This window comes from Oncorhynchus mykiss, chromosome 8 (assembly GCF_013265735.2).
Source record: "Oncorhynchus mykiss isolate Arlee chromosome 8, USDA_OmykA_1.1, whole genome shotgun sequence".
Lineage (NCBI taxonomy): Eukaryota > Metazoa > Chordata > Actinopteri > Salmoniformes > Salmonidae > Oncorhynchus > Oncorhynchus mykiss.
The window spans coordinates 34,178,002-34,205,440 of NC_048572.1; the positions used below are offsets into that span (position 1 = coordinate 34,178,002).

At 42.5% G+C, this 27,439-nt stretch overlaps 1 protein-coding gene across 6 annotated transcripts in view; it reads left to right on the forward strand.

Annotated features, from left to right (window-relative positions):
- The first annotated feature begins 295 nt into the window (after positions 1-295).
- Positions 296-27,439, forward strand: part of LOC110529847 (serine/threonine-protein phosphatase 2A 56 kDa regulatory subunit gamma isoform) — a 40,383-nt gene continuing 13,239 nt past the window's right edge. For 2 of the 6 annotated variants that reach the window (XM_021612444.2, XM_021612446.2), the window contains exons 1-3: positions 304-459; positions 888-947; positions 6,517-6,679. In XM_021612444.2, the coding sequence (XP_021468119.1) occupies positions 433-459; positions 888-947; positions 6,517-6,679 (250 nt within the window). In that variant the 5' untranslated portion in view covers positions 304-432. Of the gene's footprint in view, positions 460-887; positions 948-6,513; positions 6,680-18,375; positions 18,594-27,439 lie in introns of those variants that run through there. The other 4 variants (XM_021612442.2, XM_021612445.2, XM_021612447.2 and 1 more) reach the window with 4 other exon arrangements.

Sequence of the window (27,439 nt, forward strand, 5' to 3'; positions counted from 1 at the left end):
CTACATACACATATTTGCTAATGTGCATCGTTATTTATTTGTGAAATAGATGTGTCAGAGCATCTGACACAAATACAAATAATTTATAGATAACAGACCATTCTGAATGGTCTCCTGCAGATTAATAAAAAAATAAAAAAGTTAGCCCCACACATTAAAAGAAACTGCAACCTGCCACGTTGGACAGGGAACAAGACCCACCCAATGACTGTATACTTTACTTATGCTGTAATTTGTCTCGCTGGCAGGGTGCTTCCATCACGAAGGTATAAAGAACTCCCTCCAATGCACTCTTTAAGAGCACGTTGAGTCACCTGACAGATATCAGCCTATCATATCCGAGAGGATAGGCGAACGGCTAGTGCAGTGGAGAGTTGTCAGGATTTAGCTTCGGTGTGTCAAAACGGGAACGACGGCGGTTATTTTTGTGCAATGCCGAATAAAGCGAAAAAAGAGAAGGTGAGTTAGGAGTTTGCAAAACAGTTGATACTAGTGCAGAGTACTAACAAAACTAGCTAGTTTTTTTATGTTTTAAAACTACGAACAGACACCCATCGACGCGATATTTGTAATGTCCCATCAACGCATCATCAGCTAGCTAACTAGGCTTGCTAGCTACCTGAGTGTTGTAGTGAAGCTAGCTATAGTTTGAGTAACGTTAATATCTAACGTTACCGTATGTACGTTTTGTGGTACATGAAAACGCTAGCTAACGTTTGCTACAAAATTAACTTTTTTAAAGTCAACTTGTTTAACTAACCACAACTGTCAAACAGTTTAGTTAGCGGAAAAGTTAAAGTACTAGCTAATTTAACGTTAGTCAAAACTTGCCTCTGTCCCTTCACATTAGCTGACTGGTGAATATTGCATCTCCATTTTTTTTACAGGACTCTCCTAAATATGGAAAAGTTGGCAAAACTGGAGGACAAGAGAACTCGGACATTGAGGTAACTTTATAACATGTGCATGCTGACCACACCGCTTGCATGATTATGTTGTCCACCAGCAATAGACTCTACTTAAAAATTAAACGTTTAATTTAACCTTTATTTAACTAGGCAAATCAGGTAAGAACAAATTTATTATTTACAATGGCCTACACCGGCCAAACCCAAACGTCTTTGGCCAATTGTGCGCTGCCCTGTGGGACTCTCAATCACAGCTGGATCTGTGATACAAACTGAACCAACTATATTAATTTGGGGACAGGTCAAAAAGCATTAAACATTTATGGAAATGTAGCTAGCGAGCTTGCTATTACTGGCAAATTTGGCCTTGGATATAAACATTGGTTGTTATTTTACCTGAAATGCACAAGGTCCTCTACTCAGACAATTAATCCACAGATGAAAGGGTAAACAGTTAGTTTTTAATCTCTCTTCCTTCAGGCTTGTTCTTTGGACTTTATATGGTGGTTGGCAAACAACTTTAAGCTGCATTACCACCACCAACTGGAGTGTGGACCTCAGTTCATCTTTTAATCACCCATGTGGGTATATCCTCCTAAAAACCAATGAGGAGATGGGAGAGGCGGGACTTGCAGCGCATCACAAATATAACCAAGTTTTATTTTAGCGCCTGGCTATGCAGACACTCGTTGGCGCACGCAATGATTGAATAACATGTATGTGTACATTTATTTGCAGTGCATGCGGCATGTTATAATGTCAGCATGTTAGCTAACGTTATATAACCAACTAAATATGAATTAACTTTGGTTTTGAATAAAAGCGTTTCCATTTGGATGCTATTTGGTCTATCCAAGTAGCTGTTTTCAACCTGAATCACATGGAGACGACACTAGTTGTTAGTGTTGAAGTCAGTTTCAAAAACATGGTAGCCACTACAATACTTTCCTGTGGATATTTTCTCACATTTTAGGGTGGCCAATCATAAATGCATCTCTTTTGTCCAATAGGTAAAATGTTTATTGTGTAGATACTCCCATAAGAACACCAATGGTCCAAACTTCATGTCTCTAACATAATTTGTTCAAATGTTATGCGTGTTATTACTCTTGTATGATGGCCATTATTATGGTGACTAATGAAGGCCAGAGAAAAAAGTGCTACAAAATCAGGAAAATTGCGTCGTGTCAGCTAGGCTGGGTTCTGTGCAAGAATTAAAGATGGATTATGCAGAAATGTTTTTGCCATTTCGTGGTTGCAAAAGTTCTAATAGTTTGACAAAACAAGCAAGTATAGTGTAGGGAATCAAAGTACCTTCTACACCTCTGAAATATATTTTCCATAACCAAAAATATTGTTTTCAGTTATTTGAAGCTGGTGTACAAAACCTAAAGTTAAAGACTCAATAACTAAACTTTTTTTATTTTATAAAAAACATGTATTTTTTTCCCCACCCTAATTTCGTGGTATCGAATTGGTAGTTAGTCTTGTCACATCGCTGCAACTCCCGTACGGTCTCAGGAGAGGTGAAGGTCGAGAGCCGTGCGTCCTCCGAAACACAACCCAACCAAGCCGCACTGCTTCTTGACACAATGCCCACTTAACCCGGAAGCCAGTTGCACCAATGTGTCGGAGGAAACACCGTACACCTGGCGACAGTGTCAGCGTGCACTGCGCCCAGCCCGCCACAGGAGTCGCTAGTGCGCGATGGGATAAGGACAACCCTCCCCTAACCGGACGACCCAATAGTGGGTCTCCCGGTCGTGGCAGGCTGTGTCAGAGCGTGGACACGATCCCGAAATCTCTAGTGGCAAAGCTAGCACTGCGATGCAGTGCCTTAGACCACTGCGCCACTCGAGGCCCTGCAAAAACTAAACTTAAGAACGGGAAGCATAGAAATAGCCCACATATAACATATCTATTGCTTTTTAGACTTGCTTTCAATGAGAATGACAGATCTATTACACATCTATGTGAATTTAGTCAGGTTCCTCAAAGTTATATATTTCAGCCTTAAGGCTGCTCTTTACCTGACAGGCTCCACTTTCTCATTGAATTTGTCATATCATATCTGCAGGACATAAAACCATAGAGGTTAGATGGACATTTTGAGACATGACATGTAGTATTTGTTTTATGGAGTGGTTGGCTGACAACACAAATGCTGTGTGCATCGATGTGGCTGGAAGGCATGCGTTATGATTCTAAATGGTCAGATCACTAGCAACAATGTCAAGAAGCTGCCGTGTGGGGAATCGTAGGTGGCTCGTGTCTTATGGATACCATGTCTTGTTCAAATCAAATTTTATTTGTCACATACACATGGTTAGCAGATGTTAATGCGAGTGTAGCGAAATGCTTGTGTTTCTAGTTCCGACAATGCAGTAATAACCAACAAGTAATCTAGCTAACAATTCCAAAACTACTACCTTATAGACACAAGTGTAAGGGGATAAAGAATATGTACATAAAGATATATGAATGAGTGATGGTACAGAGCGGCATAGGCAAGATACAGTAGATGGTATTGAGTGCAGTATATACTCATATATCATATGAGATGAGTATGTAAACAAAGTGGCATAGTTAAAGTGGCTAGTGATACATGTATTACATAAAGATGCAGTAGATGATATAGAGTACAGTATATACATATACATATGAGATGAATAATGTAGGGTATGTAAACATTATATTAGGTAGCATTGTTTAAAGTGGCTAGTGATATATTTTACATAATTTCCCATCAATTCCCATTATTAAGTGGCTGGAGTTGAGTCAGTGTGTTGGCAGCAGCCACTCAATGTTAGTGGTGGCTGTTTAACAGTCTGATGGCCTTGAGATAGAAGCTGTTTTTCAGTCTCTCGGTCCCAGCTTTGATGCACCTGTCCTGACCTCGCCTTCTGGATGATAGCGGGGTGAACAAGCAGTGGCTCGGGTGGTTTTTGTCCTTTGATCTTTATGGCCTTCCTGTGACATCGGGTGGTGTAGGTGTCCTGGAGGGCAGGAAGTTTGCCCCCGGTGATGCGTTGTGCAGACCTCACTACCCTCTGGAGAGCCTTACGGTTGTGGGCGGAGCAGTTGCCGTACCAGGCGGTGATACAGCCCAACAGGATGCTCTCGATTGTGCATCTGTAGAAGTTTGTGAGTGCTTTTGGTGACAAGCTGAATTTCTTCAGCCTCCTGTGGACCAATTCACGATGCTGTCTGTGGGTGGACCAATTCAGTTTGTCTGTGATGTGTACGCCGAGGAACTTAACTTACTACTCTCTCCACTACTGTTCCATCGATGTGGATAGGGGGGTGTTCCCTCTGCTGTTTCCTGAAGTCCACAATCATCTCCTTAGTTTTGTTGACGTTGAGTGCGAGGTTATTTTCCTGACACCACACTCCGAGGGCCCTCACCTCCTCCCTGTAGGCCGTCTCGTCATTGTTGGTAATCAAGCCTACCACTGTTGTGTCGTCCGCAAACTTGAAGATTGAGTTGGAGGCGTGCGTGGCCACGCAGTCGTGGGTGAACAGGGAGTACAGGAGAGGGCTCAGAACGCACCCTTGTGGGGCCCCAGTGTTGAGGATCAGCGGGGTGGAAATGTTGTTGCCTACCCTCACCACCTGGGGGCGGCCCGTCAGGAAGTCCAGTACCCAGTTGCACAGGGCGGGGTCAAGATCCAGGGTCTCGAGCTTGACGGCGAGCTTGGAGGGCACTATGGTGTTTTGAGGTGTTGACTGATGTCATGTCTATGCTAAAATGGCAATTATTTGTTAACTAACCAACAACAACTGTATTTGAGAGACAAGTGCTCATTTCAATAAATATTTGGAAACAATAAGGTTTGCATGTTTTCAACTGTCTAAGCCAACTGTCTGTTTTGCCTCATAATTGCGCACGTGTCAGTTTCTTTTGTTAAACAACAAGTCTATTTTTAGTATACACTTTTCATATTCATTTGAAATTCCCCCCCAAAAATGGATGATTTCTCACAAAAACAAGCGTATCGCTGTGAAATATTTTTTGATATAATGTTAAAGACCCCACTGAACGATTCAGAACATGAATAATCATATTTGTCTTGATAAATTGTATTTAAAACAGAAGGAAGTGAAATTTAATCACCAAAGCTCGCTTTCACAGCTGAAAGACATACCGCACAGACAACCGGTAGAGTAGGGTTAAATGTCATTTTATATAACATTCTGGCTTGTAATGAACATTTACATGATTTTTGCAGGCAGTTTCAGACTGTATTACAGCTTGATTTAATCAGACTAGGTAGCCACTATCCCTTCAGAATGGATGGTAAAAATGTTTGCAAAACATTAGCTACTACCATTGTGCGCTGAGACCACTTGAGATGATTAGCTATGTCTGTTCAAATCAGAAAATCTACTGAAGACCAAAATGAAGATGTGGCCTTAAACCCACAGAAACACACAAACCAATCGGTAATGAAAAAAACGAATAGAATGGAAGATGTCCCTTGTTAACACCCAGTAATGCATTTCTTTATTTTGTGTAGTCTGCTCTTCTCTCTGGGGTTATAACCCTGGATTATGTTTCTACTGTGTGTCATCAGCCATGAGGCAGATCTGCTAATGTGCCAACCTTGTGTCAAATTTAAATCGATGGACAACAAGCTGTTGCTGTATTACTCCCCCACCCCTTCCCTGCGTACAGCCAGGCTCCACTCTCCTCATGGATGCTTTTGGGCACTAGGGCTCTAAGCTTTCGACGTCAATGGGACAACGACGACAACATGGGAGTCATATTAAGACAGGCTGATTCAGGCTTGGTAATTTCCTTTGTTTAAGCGCCAATGGTCTGTGAGCTGGCATTATCTTATTGTTTGAGCAAGGTTAAAAAGGGCACTAAATGTAAGCAAAGAGGTCTGTTAATGTATTCTGCTGGTTTCTGAACAGACATTTCTGCCTCTCAGGTTGATATAGCTAAACCTATTTTCTATCCATCTTGTGTGTTTTGGATGTTTGAACCACTCCTCTTATTCAATCTCTAACCCAAGGGCCTGACGAGCCGCAGTATGAAGCGAATACAGTATATGAAGCTATTAAGCCCACACATTTATGAAGCTAACGCTGTTATTTGAAGGTAAAAATAAGCTGACACAGTAAGGAGCTGGCACACATTGGGTAAATGAATCAGCGGGAGAAAAGACCTTCGGTTGGGTCACATGCGTCAGTAATCCAGGCCCATCACGGGGTTCAGCAGCTTTAGTCTCCCAGACAGTCAGCCAGCCGGCGGCTCACTAAGAAGGCCTAAAACCCTAAACCCCTGTCTTGTAGTGTGAAGGGCAAAATTAGTTGAGGTTCTAAGTTCATTTGACAATTCCCACCCCCCTTGTTGTCGTGTGTGTGTGGTGATGAATGGATCCCAGCAGGCAGATGGGACAAAACAGGAGAAACAGCCCACATTCACCAGATTACATATCCAACCTAGGGGAGATTGGGGACAACACTGGGTTGTGCTAAAACCTTTTGAAATGAATAGTCCCTCCCCGTTTGTCTTTTTTTTTTTTTTCGTTTGGTGTCTCATGAACAAACCCAGGTGCATGCTCTGATCCACCTCTACTCTTTCCCTCCCTTCATACAGCAGGGCTCCAACAGAAAAGGCAGTAACAGTGTCCCTCCTACCACTCAGCTGCTGAAGGGCAAGCAGCTGGGTTCCCAGATGCCTGTCAAGAAGGACAAGAGGCAGAGCTCGTCCCGCTTCAGCCTCAGCAACAACAGAGAGCTGCAAAAGCTGCCCGCCTTCAAAGGTATGACTGGACCTAATCTAGTCTATTCCTTGCCTTGCTGTAATGCAGCCCATTATTTTGCCTTCAAAAGTATGACTGCGTAGTACGCCACTACTAGCCTAGGCTAGTTGGGGCTGGGGGATATATCGAGTTAAATAAATAATGAGTTTTTGACAATATGTCAAATGCCTGTATTTTTATTCATGAGCCACTTGTTCACATGTTTTTGGTCTCGCCTCCTTCGCTCCTTCTGAGGTGTACACCTTCCCATTTACGTCAGAGATCTGTATATAATGATGAGATGCGCATGTCTCCACCCTAACAATGGAAGTCGTTGTCCCAAAGGCGGGAAGGGTGGCTGCAAGCTTAGGTCCAAAATAAGCCCATAGAAATGCATTGGGCTTATTTTTGTGCAGATTTTTGTGAGATTGAAACCTCTCGCTTCACCTCTTCGTCTTTGTTTACACACACCAAGCCTCTAACCTGCCACTCACAGCAACAAAGATGGGAGATCACTTCTTCCTCTGACAAGCGGTTTCAACTCGCTATTTGCATTTTGAGTTTTTACTTCCTTTTTTTATTTTTATTTAACCAGGTAGGCAAGTTGAGAACAAGTTCTCATTTACAATTGCGACCTGGCCAAGATAAAGCAAAGCAGGTTGACACCTACAACAACAGAGTTACACATGGAGTAAAACAAGCATACAGTCAATAATACAGTAGAAAAATAAGTCTATATACGATGTGAGCAAATGAGGTGAGAAGGGAGGTAAAGGCAAAAAAAGGCCATAGTGGGGAAGTAAATGCAATATAGCAAGTAAAACACTAAAATGGTAGATTTGCAGTGGAAGAATGTGCAAAGTAGAAATAATGGGGTGCAAAGGAGCAAAATAAATTAATAAAATAAATTAATAAAATAAATTAATACAGTAGGGGAAGAGGTAGTTGTTTGGGCTAAATTATAGATGGGCTATGTACAGGTGCAGTAATCTTTGAGCTGCTCTGACAGCTGGTGCTTAAAGCTAGTGAGGGAGGTAAGTGTTTCCAGTTTCAGAGATTTTTGTAGTTTGTTCCAGTCATTGGCAGCAGAGAACTGGAAGGAGAGGCGGCCAAGGAATAATTGGTTTTGGGGGTGACCAGAGAGATATACCTGCTGGAATGTGTGCTACAGGTGGGTGCTGCTATGGTGACCAGCGAGCTGAGATAAGGGGGACTTTACCTAGCAGGGTCTTGTAGATGTCGCCAAACCCACTGGCTCCAGGTCGAGTATGAAGCGAGGGCCAGCCAACGAGTGCGTACAGGTCGCAGTGGTGGGTAGTATATGGGGCTTTGGTGACAAAACGGATGGCACTGTGATAGACTGCATCCAATTTATTAAGTTGGGTATTGGAGGCTATTTTGAAAATGACAGGATGGTCAGTTTTATGAGGGTACGTTTGGCAGCATGAGTGAAGGACGCTTTGTTGCGAAATAGGAAGACAAATCTAGATTTCACTTTGGATTGGAGATGCTCAATGTGAGTCTGGAAGTAGAGTTTCCAGTCTAACCAGACACCTAGGTATTTGTATTTGTCCACATTTTCTAAGTCAGAACCGTCCAGAGTAGTGATGCTGGACAGGCAGGTCCAGTTAGCGATCGGTTGACGAGCATGCATTTGGTTTTACTTGTATTTAAGAGCAATTGGAGGCCACGAAAGGAGAGTTGTATGGCATTGAAGCTCGTCTGGAGGGTTGTTAATTAAGTGTCCAAAGAAGGGCCAGAAGTATACAGAATGGTTTCGTCTGCATAGAGGTGGATCAGAGACTCACCAGCAGCAAGAGCGACATCATTGATGTATACGGAGAAGAGAGTCGGCCCAAGAATTGAACCCTGTGGCACCCCCATAGAGACTGCCAGAGGCCCGGACAACAGGCCCTCTGATTTGACACACTGAACTCTCAGGTCTATCAGGTTTGGTCCAACATAATTGGTCATATAGACACCGAAACAAATGGAGACATTATTTTACTGTGTTAGAGAAGTGAACCTCTCTAACGAGACCCTTTTTTATTTTTCAACTACTCAAATTGCGCTAAGAGCAGAAACTACTCAAACGGGAGCGTCAATGAACATTGCTTCTGGAAAATGAATGCGAGGTTTGTTACGTGCAGCGTTGTGGTACCAGTAGCTGCATTTTAGACAATGACTGTTATACTAGCTGTCTATTCTGTTTAATAAATGTGCAATAAACATAGAACACAATTTTATATAAGGAATTGGCAACTCGTTCTTAGAAATAAGCTAGGCCCCTTTAATTTCAACATCTGAACAAAGTGGACAGGCTAATATGCTGTTTAAACAGTTGGGGAGACACCGAAGTGTGTTCATAACAATTCAACTGCTCTGCCTTGTTAGCTAGCAAATGGATAAAAATTATTGGCTAAACTTGACATATAAAGATTAGCTGGCTACTCACTAGCACACGAGCTTGAGATTGTTTGAGACCTGTGTTAGTTTTCTAAAACACCTGCAACAAGAAGTTAGTCATTATTAGTGAATGTGCGTTATGCATAGTTTTGGTTAAATTTGTAACAAAGGCCATTTTCGTAGACTGACTTGAAAGCCAGATCAGTGACTATTGCAAAAAAGACGGGTTAAACTATTTTGATTAAATTATTGAAAGGTATGTTTGTGGAAGGCCTATATTTAGCTTGGGTAGCATTTCACGGGCCCTGAAATAATTTAGATTATTGCTGACTGTTTGAAATGCAGTGTATTTGACATTTTAATTGTACAGCAAAGCTTATTTAGAGAACATTAAAGTCAAGATATTGTGGATCGTCTGAAAGTTCATTCTAAGACCTATTTTGTGTCACTCTGTTAGGTAAAAGCAGATTATCTGGACCGAACAAAAATATAAACACAACATGTAAAGTGTTTATCCCATGTTTTATGAGCTGAAATACATGTTTGCTGAAATGTTACAAACGCACATAAGCTTATTTCTCAAGTTTTGTGCACAAATTTGTTTACATCCCTGTTCGTGAGCATTTCTCCTTTGCCAAGATAATCCGTCCACCTGACAGTTGTGGCATAGCTGATTAAACAGAATTATCATTACACAGGTGCACCTTGTGATGGGGACAATGAAAGGCCATTCTAAAATGTGCTGTTTTGTCACACAACACAATGCCACATATCTCAAGTTTTGAGCGAGCATGCAATTAGTATGCTGACTGCAGGAATGTCCACCAGAGCTGTTGCCAGAGACTGGTATGTTCATTCCTCTACCATATGCCGCCTCCAACGTCGTTTTAGAGAATTTGGCAGTACGTCCAACCGGCTTCTCAACCGCAGACCACTTGTATGGTGTTGTGTGGGCAAGTGGTTTGCTATTATGAACAGAGTGCCCATGGTGGGGTTATGGGCAGGCATAAGCTACGAACAACAAACACAATTCTGTTTTATCGATGGCAGTTTGAATGCACAGAGATACTGTGATGAGATCCTGAGGGCCCATTCAACCACCGGCATTGCATGTTTCAGCATGATAATGCACAGCCCCGTGTCACAAGGATCTGTACACAATTCCTGTAAGCTGAAAATGTCCCTGTTCTTCCATGGCCTGCAAACTCACCAGACATTTCACACATTGAGCATGTTTGGGATGCTCTGGATTGACGTGTACGACAGTGTGTTCCAGTTCCTGCCATTAGCCAGCAACTTCGCACAACCTTTTTGAAGAGGAGTGGGACAACATTCCACAGGCCAAAATCAACAGCTTGATCAACTCTGTGAAGGAGATGTTTCATGCTGCATGAGGCAAATAAATGGTGGCCACACCAGATACTGACTGGTTTCTGATCCACCCACCTACTTTGTTTTTTTTGGTGACCAACCGATGCATATCTGTGTTCCTAGTCTTGTGACATCCATAGATTAGGACCTAATGAATTTCCTTTTATTAATTGTAACTCACTAAAATATTTTTAATAGATGTGTGTGTGTGCACTGCTCCAAAAAATAAAGGGACCACTTAACACTTAAACAACACAATGTAACTCCAAGTCAATCACACTTCTGTGAAATCAAACTGTCCACTTAGGAAGCAACACTGATTGACAATAAATTTCACATGCTGTTGTGCAAATGGAATAGACAACAGGTGTAAATTATAGGCAATTAGCAAGAAGCCCCCAATAAAGGAGTGGTTCTGCAGGTGGTGACCACAGACCACTTCTCAGTTCCTATGCTTCCTGGCTGATGTTTTGGTCACTTTTGAATGCTGGCGGTGCTTTCACTCTAGTGGTAGCATGAGACGGAGTCTACAACCCACACAAGTGTCTCAGGTAGTGAAGCTCATCCAGGATGGCACATCAATGCGAGCTGTGGCGAGAAGGTTTGCTGTGTCTGTCAGCGTAGTGTCTAGAGCATGGAGGCGCTACCAGGAGACAGGCCAGTACATCAGGAGACGTGGAGGAGGCCGTAGGAAGGCAACAACCCAGCAGCAGGAACGCTACCTCCGCCTTTGTGCAAGGAGGAGCACTGCCAGAGCCCTGCAAAATGACCTCCAGCAGGCCACAAATGTGCATGTGTCTGCTCAAAGGGTCAGAAATAGACTCCATGAGGGTGGTATGAGGGCCCGACGTCCACAGGTGGGGGTTGTGCTTACAGCCCAACACTGTGCAGGACGTTTGGCATTTGCCAGAAAACACCAAGATTGGCAAATTCGCCACTGGCGCCCTGTGCTCTTCACAGATGAAAGCAGGTTCACACTGAGCACGTGACAGTCTGGAGACGCCGTGGAGAACGTTCTGCTGCCTGCAACATCCTCCAGCATGACCAGTTTGGTGGTGGGTCAGTCATGGTGTGGGGTGGCATTTCCATGTGCTCGCCAGAGGTAGCCTGACTGCCATTAGGTACCGAGATGAGATCCTCAGACCCCTTGTGAGACCATATGCTGGTGCGGTTGGCCCTGGGTTCCTCCTAATGCAAGACAATGCTAGACCTCCTGTGGCTGGAGTGTGTCAGCAGTTCCTGCAAGAGGAAGGCATTGATGCTATGGCCTGGCTCGCCCGTTCCCCAGACCTGAATCCAATTGAGCACATCTGGGACATCATGTCTCGCTCCATCCACCAACGTTGCACCACAGACTGTCCAGGAGTTGGCGGATGCTTTAGTCCAGGTCTGGGAGGAGATCCCTCAGGAGACCATCCACCACTTCATCAGGAGCATGCCCAGGCGTTGTAGGAAGGTCATACAGGCACGTAGAGGCCACACACACTACTAAGCCTCATTTTGACTTGTTTTAACTTCTTGATCCTACTTGAGACGCAGATGTTTCAACTAGGCACCTGGAAATGCAAATGCTCTACGCTAAATGCTAAATGTACTCGTTAAAACTCAAACGTTCATCAAAATACACATGCAGGGTATAGAATTATAGCTACACTCGTTGTGAATCTAGCCAACAAGTCAGATTTTTAAAATGCTTTTCGGCGAAAGCATGAGAAGCTATTATCTGATAGCATGCAACACCCCAAAATGCCTGAATGCGACGTAAACAAAAGATTTAGCGTAGCCGGCGCTACACAAAACGCAGAAATAAAATATAAAACATTCATTACCTTTGACGAGCTTCTTTCTTGGCACTCCTATATGCCCCATAAACATCACTATTGGGTCTTTTTTTTTTCAATTAAATCGGTCCATATATACCCAAAATAGCCATCTATGGAAGCTGTGTAATTCAGAAAAAAACATGTTTTAAAACGCAGCGTCATTTTTTAAAATTAAAAAAGTCGACGATAAACTTTCACAAAACACTTCGAAATACTTTTGTAATCCAACTTTAGGTATTAGTAAACGTTTATAATCTATCAAAATGCTCACGGGGCGATGTGTATTCAATAGCTCCTCGTCTTCAAGTCAATGGCTGAAAATGTGCACTTCAAAACATCCTGGTGGAGACCGGAAGAAATGGAATCCAGTTAGTTGGATTTACCAACAAAAACTCCCCGGATAATGACGACAATGGCGACATCGTGTGGAATCTGTAGGAATTGCATGCAGGTCCATAATTAATTTTGTGCCCTTTTAACAATCCATGAAAGTGACGCATGGATATTATTTTTAGCTTTCAGTGAGCAGTTTTTCTTGCGCTTTTCGATGAAACACAAGATCTGTTATAGTCACAGCCGTGATTTAACCAGTTTTAGAAACTTCAGAGTGTTTTCTATCCACACATACTAATCATATGCATATACTATATTCCTGGCATGAGTAGCAGGACGCTGAAAAGTTGCGCGATTTTTAACAATGTTCGAAAAAGGAGGGGGTAGGATGAAGAGGTTTGGACATTACATCAAAGTTGGATCAGCCTGTAGTGTGGTTTTCCACTTTAATTTTGAGTGTGACTCCAAATCCAGACCTCCATGGGTTGATACATTTGATTTCCATTGATCATTTTTGTGTGATTTTGTTGTCAGCACATTCAACTATGTAAAGAAAAAAGTATATAAGAATTTTTCATTCATTCAGATCTAGGATGTTATTTTAGTGTTCCCTTTATTCTTTTGAGCAGTGTGTATGTATGTATGTATGTGTGTGTGTATATATATATATATATATTTTTTTTTTTTTTTTAATTAGAGGGGGAGGGGGAAAGGCAGCTAAAATCATCAAGGTTTCCATCTGCAGAGCACGCAACTCTGCTGTCCCCAGAACTGGATAATTATTAAATAATTCACATCGCTGACTAATTTTACATTCTTATTAGGCCTGGGCTTTTATACATTGTAGCCTACATTGCTAACAATAGGCAATGGAAATAGGCCTACTCTACATATGTCTTTTCATAAGCTTTACTCAGCTGTCTGTATCTTTTAACTTCTCATTAGATTTTTCCATCTTGATCTTGTTTGCTCAATTTCACTTCTTGTTACCTGTAATATTTGTCATTCAAAATAAAGCTGTGAGAGAGTAGACTGACTTTCACAATTGTTCCCATTTTGAAAGCTGCAATTCTAGGACATTAAACACTTTATTAGAATAGCTTATTTGAGAATTACTTTTCATAACTAACTTAATGCTTTTGATAGGCTGTTTTTTAATTAGTAGGATTTGGCTTTTGGCCATTTTGTTCACAACAGCAATGAGGGGTGCATGAATAATTTATTGTATAATAGACTAGGCTTTCAACTGTAAGGTTTGTTCAAACTATCTTTCGATTTTTCTATCTTGCTCTTGTTTGTTCTACCGCTCTCATTATTACCTTAGGCCAATCATGTTTTTATGTTATCCATAAACAACTTAACTTTCTTATAGCCTAGAACTCCGTTAGATAATTCATTGTTTGATCATGAGGTAGCGTGGCGGGACAAAGCCAGCATGCATAAAAAACCGAAGTCATATTCATATCTAATGGAGAGAAAATTCCAAATTTGGCTCTTTGGCTATATGACCCAGATCTTCCAACATTCAGAGAGGGAGTGGGGGGGTTTGACTGGACATTTTGCACTGCTTGGTGTAAATCTTACATCTGTCTACATTGTTCTCTTGCATTCTGTAAATTGTTTAACATCTTGAAATAATAGGTTATGCAGGCTATAGCAAAGAAATAGGCCACTTGGCATGGCCCGGCTGTGCGCTGCACGGTCAGCTCCTTACTGCGTGGTGCTGGTCAAGTTGAAATGGGCTATACATCGTCTGTCACATCACGATGTCGTCGCCATCTTCAATATCCGATACTAACAGAAGATTTCCCAACCCTTTTGAACTACTTTTGATTGACTAGTCAACTAGTCTCTCAGGACAGAACCATGTATAGGCTTGGTAAGGTTTGGTTTCCCAGCCCACCTTACTGATGCCTGGCCTTGGCTTATCCTTTAAGTTCAGCCTTAACATAGCTGCCTGCCATCTCAGTCTGCTTGCATTCTTATCTGTAAATCACACCGTGTCTATCCCTCTCTTCTCTCTCTGTGTGTGTCTGAAAATCCACACTGCCCTGCTATAAAATGCACCGCCACGGTGTTGCGCAAGCCATGGTAACATTAAATGTAAGTGACTGACTGTGCTTGATTTAACCCAAGTGTCTATATTTAGGGAAAATCCAGAGATAAGGCTTTAATGCTCCGGGTCCTTGTGTTTCAGGATGCTGCCAGTGCCTAGATAAGCGGGTGGCTGGCAGGGAGCTACAGTGTACAACTGCAACCCACCTCTCATCCCCTGCTCCTCTCATGGAAAATGTCAGCAGTGGCAGATACATGTCCAATGCTATCATGTTACTACTTTGAGTGACTGGCACTAAGTTGGCTCTCCATGGCCAAACTTTTAAAGATGTGGAAAGTGCACAGTGTGCAAATCCAGCGGATTTTACAGGAGAGATGATGCAGTCTTGCAGAGTCCATAATAATGTTAGTGTTTAGGAGCTTCTAGAGTTTTAATGTAGCTGTGTTTGGACCACTGTGTGGATCCTCTCCATGCTAATCTACCATGACCTGAACCACCAAACCTCTCTAGGGCAAAGTAGAGAGCCGCTATCTGGCTCCAACTCAGTCTAGACTGGAGCTTTGGCAACAATCCAGCCGAACACACACACACACACACACACACACACCACAGTTGCCTTGTTACAGTTGCAAACCAAGCCAGCTACCTCAGTAGTGATATGGTGTCATGACCTGCATTCACCTCTCATTCTTCCCTATGTCTTCTGTCAGACCGCAGTGCTTCCCTCTAGGATTTTTTTTTCAGCAACAGTGGCAATGGTTTAGGTGGTACATGGCTGCTAGGGTTAGTGAATTGCTTGTTAGCGCATTGACATGCTAGCTGTTCTTATAGACTTCAAGTCATTTGAGCTAACGACTATCCATTTAAAAGCTTGTCTCTTTAGAGCCACCGCTGCTAAATTTTAATACAGGGGAAACACTGGACAGCCTACATTGTCAGACACAAAGGACTGTTTTCTCTGATCATGGAGGACCTTTTATCTTGGTTTTACTATGGTCTTTATAACACATTCCATAAGCTTTGATTCGTGATAACAGCTGGGCAAGTCCAGCGGCCCAGCAACGAGGGCTTCTCCAAGTATTGTCCCATGGGCCATGGATGTTGTCAGTGGTCCTATCCTGACAGACAGTCAGGAAAGGCTTGTTTTCAGAGCTTTACCAAAGTGCTCACTCTGGAGACTTGGGCTACATGAAGTAGTAGAGGGCTGCTTTTGGAAAGTTAGTTCTTCTAGTAAGTGCCTCTTTTGGACAGCAGTCTATAGGCAGGAAAAGATGCCTGATACCACCTCACATTATTGCTGAGTGGAAGATGCAGTATGCATCGTGTTCATTTGGTGATTTAATGCTTGAAAAGAGCTGTGCCACAGTCGCAGGATAATTGATAAGCATGACAAACATGCTATTTTGGGGGACAGCAACAACACAGCGTTCCAGACGGGTGCCTTTTAAAAAAAATATAAAAAAATTCACCTCAACTCTCCAGCTGCAAGTGTTTGCCAAAAGGTAGTGAACGAACAAACAGCTGGTGATAGTGTGAAAAGAGGAACTGTCCTAGGAGGGATAGTTTCTCACGCTCGGTCTCCCTCTGTTGGGGGGAATGGGAACTGTGGTCTGAGTGGATAAAGTTCACTGACTTGGCTGGATGATAAATAGCTTCAAGTTCAGTAATCGAGGTCAGTAGAACCTCGAGGGTCAGCGGTCTCAGTCTTCAATTCCTGTCGTTGACTCCTCTTTGAAATAGCTACAAAACAGACTTTGTTAACGTTAATAGCCAGAGTCAGTCACAAGATCAACCCCGTCGTTCTGCACAGATCTAGAGGCTGAGTTTATAAATAACTGGAGCCCGGTTACGTGTGCCAAAGTAGAGTTTAGAGGATAACCGCAGACCGCTGGAGAGAAAGTGTGTCCGTTCACGCAGGCGTGCGCTTATTTGGTCTGTATCAGAAGAACAACAGCTCTTCAGACAGGAGAATGCCCCATGACTAGACAGTGGGGTGATAGTGAGTGGACTCGTTTGGAGGATTTCCAATTGAGTCAAATCTGTCCACGGCATGAGAGTGCTACAACATCTGCTTTATGTTTGGTGAGACTGAGCAGAACAGATGGAGCTCCAAATGTAGTTAACAAAGGACAAGGCTGCAGGTCTCTATCAATAACTTGAGAAATGAGTCAATAGCAACATCAATGCTTCCTCACACCTTCCTGTAGCCACCCAGCCCAGGACCTACAAAGTTCAGACTGAAAACATTCAGCAGCTAACCTGACGGGTCAAGTTCTGTTTTACCTGTTACAAACAAAGCCAAGAAGTCCCGCTTAGAGTTGGGGTGTTTTCTGTTCACTGGATGCACTATGACTAACTTCACCTAAGGATTTAGGTCGTCAACCACAGTAGGAGGAATACATTGACACGTTTTTATTTTCTCTATGCACTCACTCCATACGCGCACACTACACACTCACTCGCACAGTCACACTGACACTCCAACACACTCACAAAATTTGCTCACACTCTCGGATACAGTCATCATATACACTGATGCTACTCTGTTTATCATATCCTGATGCGTAGTCACCTTACCCCTTATACATACATACATGCATGCATGCATGCATGCATGCATGCATACATACATACAGTATCAACCTCTATTACTCCAGTGTCCCTGCACGTTGTAAATATGGTATTGGAACTGAACTTGTATACACTGTAGCTTACTTTCTCAGGCTTTTATTTCTATCTCTTGTGTTTTTGTTCTACTTTTTTATGTATGTATTATTTTTTTTTATAGTACTACAGATATTGATTACTGCATTGTTGGGAAAGCACGAGCAAGAAAGGCAATTTGCTGTAATTGTGCATGTGACATTAAAAACATGAAACTTGGCTCTTACAATGAATGTGGTTAGTGTACACTCGTGTCAAAGTCTTATAAAGCAGAAAAGTCTGATACACAACTAAGAACAATAGACGGATGTGAGCCATTGCTGTGTGTGCACTATGTGGTGCAGATGGGGACATTGCGTTGGTGTTAAGCACTGTAACTGCTCACTCTGGGAGAGCAGCTGAGGCAGAGCACACTCGCTCACTGGCTTCCTGTTTTTTGTATAATCGTGGCTTCCTGTTTCTCACACCTGGGCCATCTGTCCACACACACACACACACACACACACGTCAGCAGTGAATTCTGTGTTTATAACAGCCTTTTACTGAATGATAATCAATGCTTCCCTTCAAGTGTTGGTTATTTATCACATCTCTAATTGTTCACTGTCATTGTGTGATGTTTGAGGGGAAATCCAGGTGTTGTGGCTCCAGAAAGGCCAGATAAAGAGAGCCTAAAAATGTCAGTGTGTATAGAACTGACCTTTCTATGATGTATCAATGGACTCTCTATGCTTTTCCTGGAGTGAAGATAAGGGAGGTGATATGTATTAGGATAAGCCAAAAACTCTGCTTGTTGGGAATGTAATTTATTGTAGGGTAGACGTGTGTGAGAGCCTGAGGGAAATAAAAAAATAAATGAGGGGAAAGGTTAGCTGTGCCTCAGTTAGCCAGACCTCCTGCCTCTGCTCCAATCACAGCAAAGGTCCTGCCCCAGCCCACCAGCCAATCCCCTGCCTCAGCCCACTAGCCAATCCCCTGCCTCATGGTTATGCATTCTGACGGCCTTCCCCATGTGACCAAGGTTGGCCAATAGGGCTTCTTCCTAGAGGGATGACATCACTAACTAGCCTGTTCCCTCCAGCAGCAGGGCAGAGCTTTATTTTCTGCTCTGAGTGTTTGATGCTAAAATGGAGGCTGGCTCCTCGACTTAGCCTGGGCTATCGCTATCTCTTCTACCCCAGCCCCTAGATGTTGACATGTACTAGAGCTGCCAGTGCGATGGTTCTGGATTCACCCAACTCAAATGGGCCTTTCCAGCCTGTGGCCCTCATGCATTTTAGAGGTGAGCAACGCTAGCTGGCTGGCTTTTTGTTTGTGTGTGTGTGTGTGTTAGGGGGAGGTGGACAAGAATGTTGCGATTTACCATCTGTAGCTTTTTAGTGTACTTTGGAGACAAACAGTTTTGAAAGTAAAGCCTGCTTTAGGAGACCGGGAAGGGTGTCTTATCTTTGTCTGTGTAATTGGGGTGTATTTGGAGCAGGAAAAGGTTGTGCGTGTTTGTCCTATGAAAACGACAAGGATCGCTTAGTGAGAGACAGCGATGGGAGGGGTGCTAGTTTTACTGCCTTCTGCCTCTCCCATCCCCCACCAAGACTGCTGACGTCAAAGGAAGTGAGGTCACAGCCGTTTGCATGTGTTTAGTGTTACCCTAAAGCGGCAGTGCCCTTTGGCTATGTTCTGTCTTGCAGTCCTCCCTTCACAGTGGAAATGGTTTCTTTTTCATACGTCCCCTCGGTGTTACACTGTAGCTTTTGAAGGGGAAAATGAGTACAACAGTAGCAGACGGAGACTATCGTGTGGGTGACTTTTGAGATTAATTAATTGATGTAATTTTGCTTCTGGGTTGACTATCAGAACACCGTAGATATCAACATAAATTGTCCCCTGTTAAATGTAGGCCCCACATAAGCGGAGATGAACACTTCAAGTCAGTGTGTGTCTACTGTAATAATCCTGTTTGGTTTCCTTGTTGCAATATGAGTAAATGTTTATAGATGCCATACTATGTACTGATGGGGACACTACACTTATCTCGTTTTATTATGCACATACAGTACCAGTCAAAAGTTTGGACACCTACTCATTCAAGGTTTCTTCTTTACTTTTATTGTTTTCTACATTGTAGAATAATAGCAAAGACCGTCAAACTATGACATAACAACATTTGGAATCATGTAGTAACCAAAGTGTTAAAACAAATAAAAATGAGATTCTTCAAATAGCCACCCTTTGCCTTAATAACAGCTTTGCACACTTGACATTCTCTCATCCATGAGGTTGTCTCCAGGAATGCATTTCAATTAACATGTGTGCCTTGTTAACTTGTGGAATTTCTTCCAGGGGTGGAATACAGAAGATATCCCTATTTGGTAAAATACCAAGTCCATATTATGTCAAGAACAGCTCAAATAAGCAGAGAAATGACAGTCCGTTACTTTAAGACCTGGTCAGTCAATCTGGAAAATGTCAGACTAAGTTTCTTCAAGTGCGTTCGCAAAAACGATCAAGCGCTATGATGAAACTGGCCACATGAAAGGAAGACCCAGAGTTTCCTCTGCTGCAGAGGATAAGTTCATTATATTTGCCAGCCTGAGGAATTGCAGCCCAAATAAATACTTCAGACTTCAAGTAACAGACATCTCAACATCAATTGTTCAGAGGAGATTGCGTGAATCAGGCCCTCGTGGTCGAATTGCTGCAAAGAAACCACTACTAAAGGAGAGCAATAAGAAGAGACTTGCTTGGGCCAAGAATCACGAGCAATGGACATTAGACTGGTGGAAATCTCTCTTTTGGTCTGATGGGTGCAAATTTGTGATTTTTGGTTCCAACCGCTGTGTCTTTGTGAACGGATATTCTCGGCATGTGTGGTTACAACGGTGCAGCATGGAGGTGTGAGCGTGCTTTGCTGGTGGTACTGTCTGCAATTTATTTAGAATTCAAGGTACACTTAACCACCATGGCTACCACAGCATTCTGCAGCGATACGCCATGCCATCTGGTTTGCGCTTACTCCCACTATCATTTGTTTTTCAACAGGACAATGACCAACACACCTCCAGGCTGTGTAAGGGCTATTTGACCAAGAAGAAGAGTGATGTAGTGCTGCAGCAGATGACCTGGCTGGCACAATCACGCGACCTCAACCTAATTGAGATGGTTTGGGTTGAGTTGGACCGCAGAGTGAAGAAAAAGCAGCCAACAAGTGCTCACCATATGTGGGAGCTCCTTCAAGACTGTTGGAAAAGCATTCCAGGTGAAGCTGCTTGAGAGAATGCCAAGAGTGCAAACTGTTATCAAGGCAACAGGTGGCTACTTCGAGAATTTAAAATGGAACATTATTTTGATTTGATTAACCTGTTTTTGGTTGCTACATGATTCCATATGTTATTTCATAGTTTTGATGTCTTCACTATTCTACAATGTAGAATATATAAAAAAATAAAAACCCTTGAATGAGTAGGTGTCCAGACTTTTGACTAGTACTGTAAATTATGCTAAGACACCTGCGGCCTCAGATGTCATTACATTTTTTGTGGGGTTAATGCATTGAGCATCAGCACTCGTTCAAATATTCATAGAAGCTAATGGCCACTGGCACTGTTGCGAATAGTTTAGCAGTGACACTGCCATTTTGGCTTCGAGGTGGGGACTTGTTACTATACCTAGTCATGAAAAATGCATGTATGCCATTATTTGGCATCTAAATGGTGCAAACATTCAAAGCAGTTTGTTTAGGGAGGGCACTCCACACTTTCATCTTGGCCTAAAGTATTGAGAGCAGGCACTTCTAGCCACACTACGGGGCTGTTGCAGAGACTCAGTTTAAGCTTGTTACTGGAGTTAAATGTTTTTTTCAACAGACTTTCCACTGCAAGTGCCTTGGCTGAATCTGGGTCTGTGCAACAACCACCCTTCAGATGTGCTTGTGTTCACTGGGAGTTCTGATGAAGCGGATCCCTGATCTCTTGCCTTTTACACCCGTCAAATGTTCAGATGCTTTCTCTTAAACTGTAAATACCTGTGGGGGCATAAAGGCCATGTGCCCGTGTCTGTCTGTTAGCTGTGTGTGGCGCCACAGCGCATCCCTTAATGTTTTAGGCGTGTTGAGAAACCCTAATGCTGTTGTAAGGAGAGCAGGGGTACGGTAGGCACGGAGGATCATAGGACAACCGTGTTAGCGCAACATGTGCCTCAACACACCGGCATGTACCATAGCAGAAGCAGTGTTGGGAAACAGGAGATTGACAGGGACATGTTAGAACAGGGCTGTTGGGTAGTGTATTTTTACTTTGTGAAAAACACAGGTTTAGGCTTAGTTATGTTATGGAATTTTTGTGTTAGGGTTTAGCCTATATCCAGCATATCTGTATACACTCCCCTACATATGTCAATTCACATTTGATGTCCAAACACATCAAATGTTTCATGAGGTGACTGTACAGATTGTCACCTTTTTATTTAAGCTCTCTGGGATATGCCAGGGAAAATGCAGAGTGCCAAATTCAAATAAATTACTATAAAAATCAAACTTTCATTAAATCACATGCAAGATAGCAAATTAAAGCTACACTTGTTGGGAATCCAGCCAACATGTCAGATTTCAAAAAGGCTTTTCGGCGAAAGCAAACGAGGCTAACGATCACAAATGGTAATTTTGTTCGATTTAATTCCATCTATATCTACACTGCTCCAAAAAATAAAGGGAACACTTAAACAACACAATGTAACTCCAAGTCAATCACACTTCTGTGAAATCAAACTGTCCACTTAGGAAGCAACACTGATTGACAATAAATTTCACATGCTGTTATGCAAATGGAATAGACAACAGGTGGAAATTATAGGCAATTAGCAAGACACCCCCAACAAAGGAGTGGTTCTGCAGGTGGGGACCACAGACCACTTCTCAGTTCCTATGCTTCCTGGATGATGTTTTGGTTACTTTTGAATGCTGGCGGTGCTTTCACTCTAGTAGTACATGAGACTGAGTCTACAACCCACACAAGTGGCTCAGGTAGTGCAGCTCATCCAGGATGGCACATCAATGCGAGCTGTGGCAAGAAGGTTCGCTGTGTCTGTCAGCGTAGTGTCCAGAGCATGGAGGCGCTACCAGGAGACAGGCCAGTACATCAGGAGACGTGGAGGAGGCCGTAGGAGGGCAACAACCCAGCAACAGGACCGCTACCTCCGCCTTTGTGCAAGGAGGAGGAGGAGGAGCACTGCCAGAGCCCTGCAAAATGACCTCCAGCAGGCCACCAATGTGCATGTGTCTGCTCAAACAGTCAGAAACAGACTCCATGAGGGTGGTATGAGGGCCCGACGTCTACAGGCGGGGGTTGTGCTTACAGCCCAATACCGTGAAGGACTTTTGGCTTTTCCTAGAGAACACCAAGATTGGCAAATTCGCCACTGGCGCCCTGTGCTCTTCACAGATGAAAGCAGGTTCACACTGAGCACATGTGACAGAGTCTGGAGACGGCGTGGAGAATGTTCTGCTGCCTGCAACATCCTCCAGCATGACCGGTTTGGTGGTGGGTCAGTCATGGTGTGGGGTGGCATTTCCATGTGCTCGCCAGAGGTAACCTGACTGCCATTAGGTACCGAGATGAGATCCGCAGACCCCCTGTGAGACCATATGCTGGTGCGGTCGGCCCTGGGTTCCTCCTAATGCAAGACAATGCTAGACCTCCTGTGGCTGGAGTGTGTCAGCAGTTCCTGCAAGAGGAAGGCATTGATGCTATGGACTGGCCTGCCCGTTCCCCAGACCTGAATCCAATTGAGCACATCTGGGACATCATGTCTCGCTTCATCCACCAACCACAGACTGTCCAGGAGTTGGCGGATGCTTTAGTCCAGATCTGGGAGGAGATCCCTCAGGAGGCCATCCGCCATCTCATCAGGAGCATGCCCAGGCATTGTAGGGAGGTCGTACAATTACGTGGAGGCCACACACACTACTGAGCCTCATTTTGACTTGTTTTAAGGACATTACATCAGTTGGATCAGCCTGTAGTTTGGCCATGGGTTGATGAATTTGATTTCCATTGATCATTTTTGTGTGATTTTTGTCAGCACATTCAACTATGTAATTATTATTATTTTTTTTAAAAGTATTTAATAAGAATATTTAGTTCGTTCAGATCTAGGATGTGTTATTTTAGTGTTCCCTTTTTTTTGAGCTGTATGTATGTATCTGAAATGTCCATTTATTTGGCGCCTTTGATCCAGAAAAACACTGGTTCCAACTTGCTCAACGTGACTACAAAATCTCAAAAGTTACCTGTAAACTTTGCCAAAACATTTCAAACTACTTTTGTAAATTAATGTAAATAATCTATAAAATTAAAGACTGGATGATCTGTGTTCAATACAGGAAGAAAACAAACTGTAGCATGCTTTCTGGTCTCGCGCCTCTAACAGTACACTTCAAATTACCCTTTTTCAAGATGGCTGTACTTCTTCATTATACAAAGGAATAACCTCAACCAATTTCTAAAGACTGACATCCAGTGGAAGCGATAGGGCTTGCAAGAAGGTCCCTTAGAAATCTGGATTCCCAATGAAAACGCATTGAAAAGAGTGACCTCAAAAAAAAAATATATATATCTGCATGGTTTGTCCTCGGTTTCGCCTGCTAAATAAGTTCTGTTATACTCCGACATGATTCAAACAGCTTTAGAAACTTCAGAGTTTTCTATCCAAATCTACTAATAATATGTATAGCTTATCTTCTGGGGATGAGTAGCAGGCAGTTGAATTTGGGCATGCATTTCATCCGGACGTGAAAATACTGCCCCGTCACCAAGAAGTTAAGGGTATTGTCATAAATATCTGACTTTACTCTACAAATGACAGCAATTTATATATCTAGTCCCCCATTTTAAAGAAGTCATAAGTGTTTGGACAAATTTCACATAAATGCTGACCACACCGCAAGTGTTGCAAAATAAATGTACACCAGTCAAAAGTTTGGACACCTTCTCATTTAATTTTTTTTTAATATCTTTACTATATTCTACATTGTAGAATAATAGTGAAGACATCAAAACAATGGCATCATGTAGTAACCAAAAAAGTGTTAATCAAATCAAAATATATTTGAGAATTCAAAGTAGTCATTCTCTCAACCATCTTCACCTCGAATGCTTTTCCAAACCTTTTGACTGGTACTGTACATGTTATTCAATCATTGCACCCACACTGCTCACGTCCGTCTGCGTAGCCAGGCGCTAAAATATGACTTGGTTCTATATGTGAAGCTTGTTGCGCTGAAAGTCCCACCTCTCCCATCTCCTCATTGGTTTTTAGGAGCATATACACATGTGGGTGATTGAAAGATGAACTGAGGTCCACACTCCAGTCCAGTTGGTGGTGGTAATGCACCTTATAGTTGGTTGCTAACCGCCATATAAAGTCCAAAGAAGAAGCCTGAAGGAAGAGAGATTAGTAAAAAACTAACTGTTTACCATTTTATCTGTGGATTAATTGTCGGAGTAGAGGACCTGGTGCATTTCAGGTAAAATAACAACCCAATGTTTATATCCCAGGACAAATTAGCTAGCAATAGCAAGTTAGCTAGCTAAATTGCCATGAATGTTTAATGTGTTTTGACCTGTCCCCAAATTAATATAGTTGGTTCAGAGTTTGTTTTGATATTTCAACCTGCGTGTCCTGATCGCGTCTGTTGGGGGTGGGAAAAATCAACATGTGCGCAATGGCGCACAGTCTGGTCAGCATGTTAGTGTACCATATTCCTAGCACGCAATGACTACATCAAGCTTGTGACTCCACAAACTGGATACAAGTTGGATACATTCGCAGTTGGTTTTAATTCTGTTTTGGGGCATGTTTTGCGCAATAAGTACTGACCTTTTAGGTTACTGGCCCAATGCTTTTAACTGCTAGGCTACCTGCCGCCAGGGTCCCTCTAACTTTCTCACTCATCACCATTCACGATTGTCATTGTTATCCGTATTCATGGTAGGAACCACATTCATGCTTACATACAATAAAAATGACACCATTATTTATCGTTCACTTCCTATTGGACAAAACATAATCTGAAACACAACCAAAACCAGCTTTAAATGTACCAAACAAGTTTGTAGAGTCACAAGCTTGATAGTCATTGTGTGTAAGGAATAAGGGACCAAATAATACTTTTTACTTCTTTAATAAATACTTTTATACATTTTTAAATGGGGGACTAGATGTATAAAGTGCTTTCATGCACAGTGCACAGAAGGCTGCTGCTCGGCAATGATGAGTGTGCAATAGCTAGCTATCTACATGAGGTGAGCGTTCATCCAGAAAAATGAGACTGATAACGAGTGGCTATTTGTGAGTTAATGGTTCTGTGGTGGCTGTCACGCTCTGTTCTCCTGGAGCATGATTGAAAGTGTTTTACATTTTGTATTCATTCAGCAAGCACTGTTGTCAGGAGTGCCTCAGGGTCTGAGACTGCCTACTATTAGAGTATCAATCATTTGCTCATTCCCGTTCTGTGCATGTTATTTTACACTTTTTTAGGAAGCTGCTGCCCACCCTCCCCCTCATCACATTTCTTATGTATCTGCTGCTCAACCTCCGCCTGCACGTTTCTCTCTTTACTCACCGTCTTCTGAACCTTCAACCAATTTGATCAACATGATGTAGCCTATGTTTCTGCCTCAAATTTCTGAACAACAGAAATAAAAACCCAGCGGCTATTTGAATTGACCTTCCAAAAATAAATACGTTTTGTAGGGGGATTTAGGCTACAACCTTCTCTGTTGTAACTAAGGATATTGCAGTAGCATAATATCCTTAGTCTACATATTGTTTTGCCACAAAGCAATATGTTTTAAGCACTAGTGTTGTACTTTAGGGCTGGGAAATGCCAGGGACCTCACGAAACGATATTATCATGATACTTGGGTGTGATGTGTTGCGATGGTGTTTGTGATTAGCACAGCAAATAACACCACAGAGCTAGTGTGACGGCCACATTGTTTACATCAAAAGTTAGTGGGGTATTTACTGCTGCTCGTTATCAACACCTCGTCAATCAGCTCTTCATCTGCTTCCTCCAAAATGCAACTATATTTTGCCCAGGTGTATTTACCACTTAGTTTCTATTAACACTAGAAAAGTTTGGTCTCTTTGTACCCCCGTTGAGGCCAATGAGTAGTCATTTTTACTCAACATTCTAATAGTAATAAATACATTTCATGTATGCTACGGGGAGAATAATATTTTGCTTGTGTTTATGAAGGTCTTGGGTAAAATAAGGAAAAAATGAATCTAAACTACCATTTTCATCAGTTTGTTACTGTACGCTGTTTGTTGCCGTGTGCTCACTTGTGGAGTGCATGGAACATATTGAGTTACTTGGCAATGGTAAGTGTTTTGGAAATCTCAGAATATGTTCTTTCTGATACTATATATAAATGTAACCATTTTACCTGCATGTGATGTTTCGATTGACATGTCCTCTTAACTGCTTATAACACATTGATTGTGATATTGAAATTCTAACATACGTGTGTTAAATAGACTTAGGGAAAAGTCAAGGATGGTGGGGACATAAATACATTTTAAATGTTAAATTAATATTGGGTCAAAATGAGCCCTTTGGCCTTCATAGCGTTACAAAAACGTACTGTAGTTTTAACTTCTTCGTGACAGGGGGAAGTATTGAGTAGCTTGGCTGAATAAGGTGCCCAGAGTAAACTGCCTGCTACTCTGTCCCTGATGCTAATATATGCATATTATTAGTAGTATTGGATAGAAAACACTCGGAAGTTTCTAAAACTGTTTGAATGATGTCTGTGAGTGTAACAGAACTCATATGGCAGTCGAAAACCTGAGAAAAATCACACCAGGAAGTGGGAAATCTGAGGTTTGTAGTTTTTCAACTCTTTGCCATTCCAATATACCGTGTAAATGGGGTCATATTGCACTTCCTACGGCTTCCATTCGATGTCAAGTCTTTAGAACTTTGTTTGATGCTTCTACTGTGAAGTGGGGGCGAATGAGAGGGGATTGAGCCAGGTGTCTGGCAGCAGCCTCAGTGACGCGCATTCACATGAGGTAGCTCTCGTTCCATTGCTTTTCTACAGACAATGTAATTCTCCGGTTGGAAGA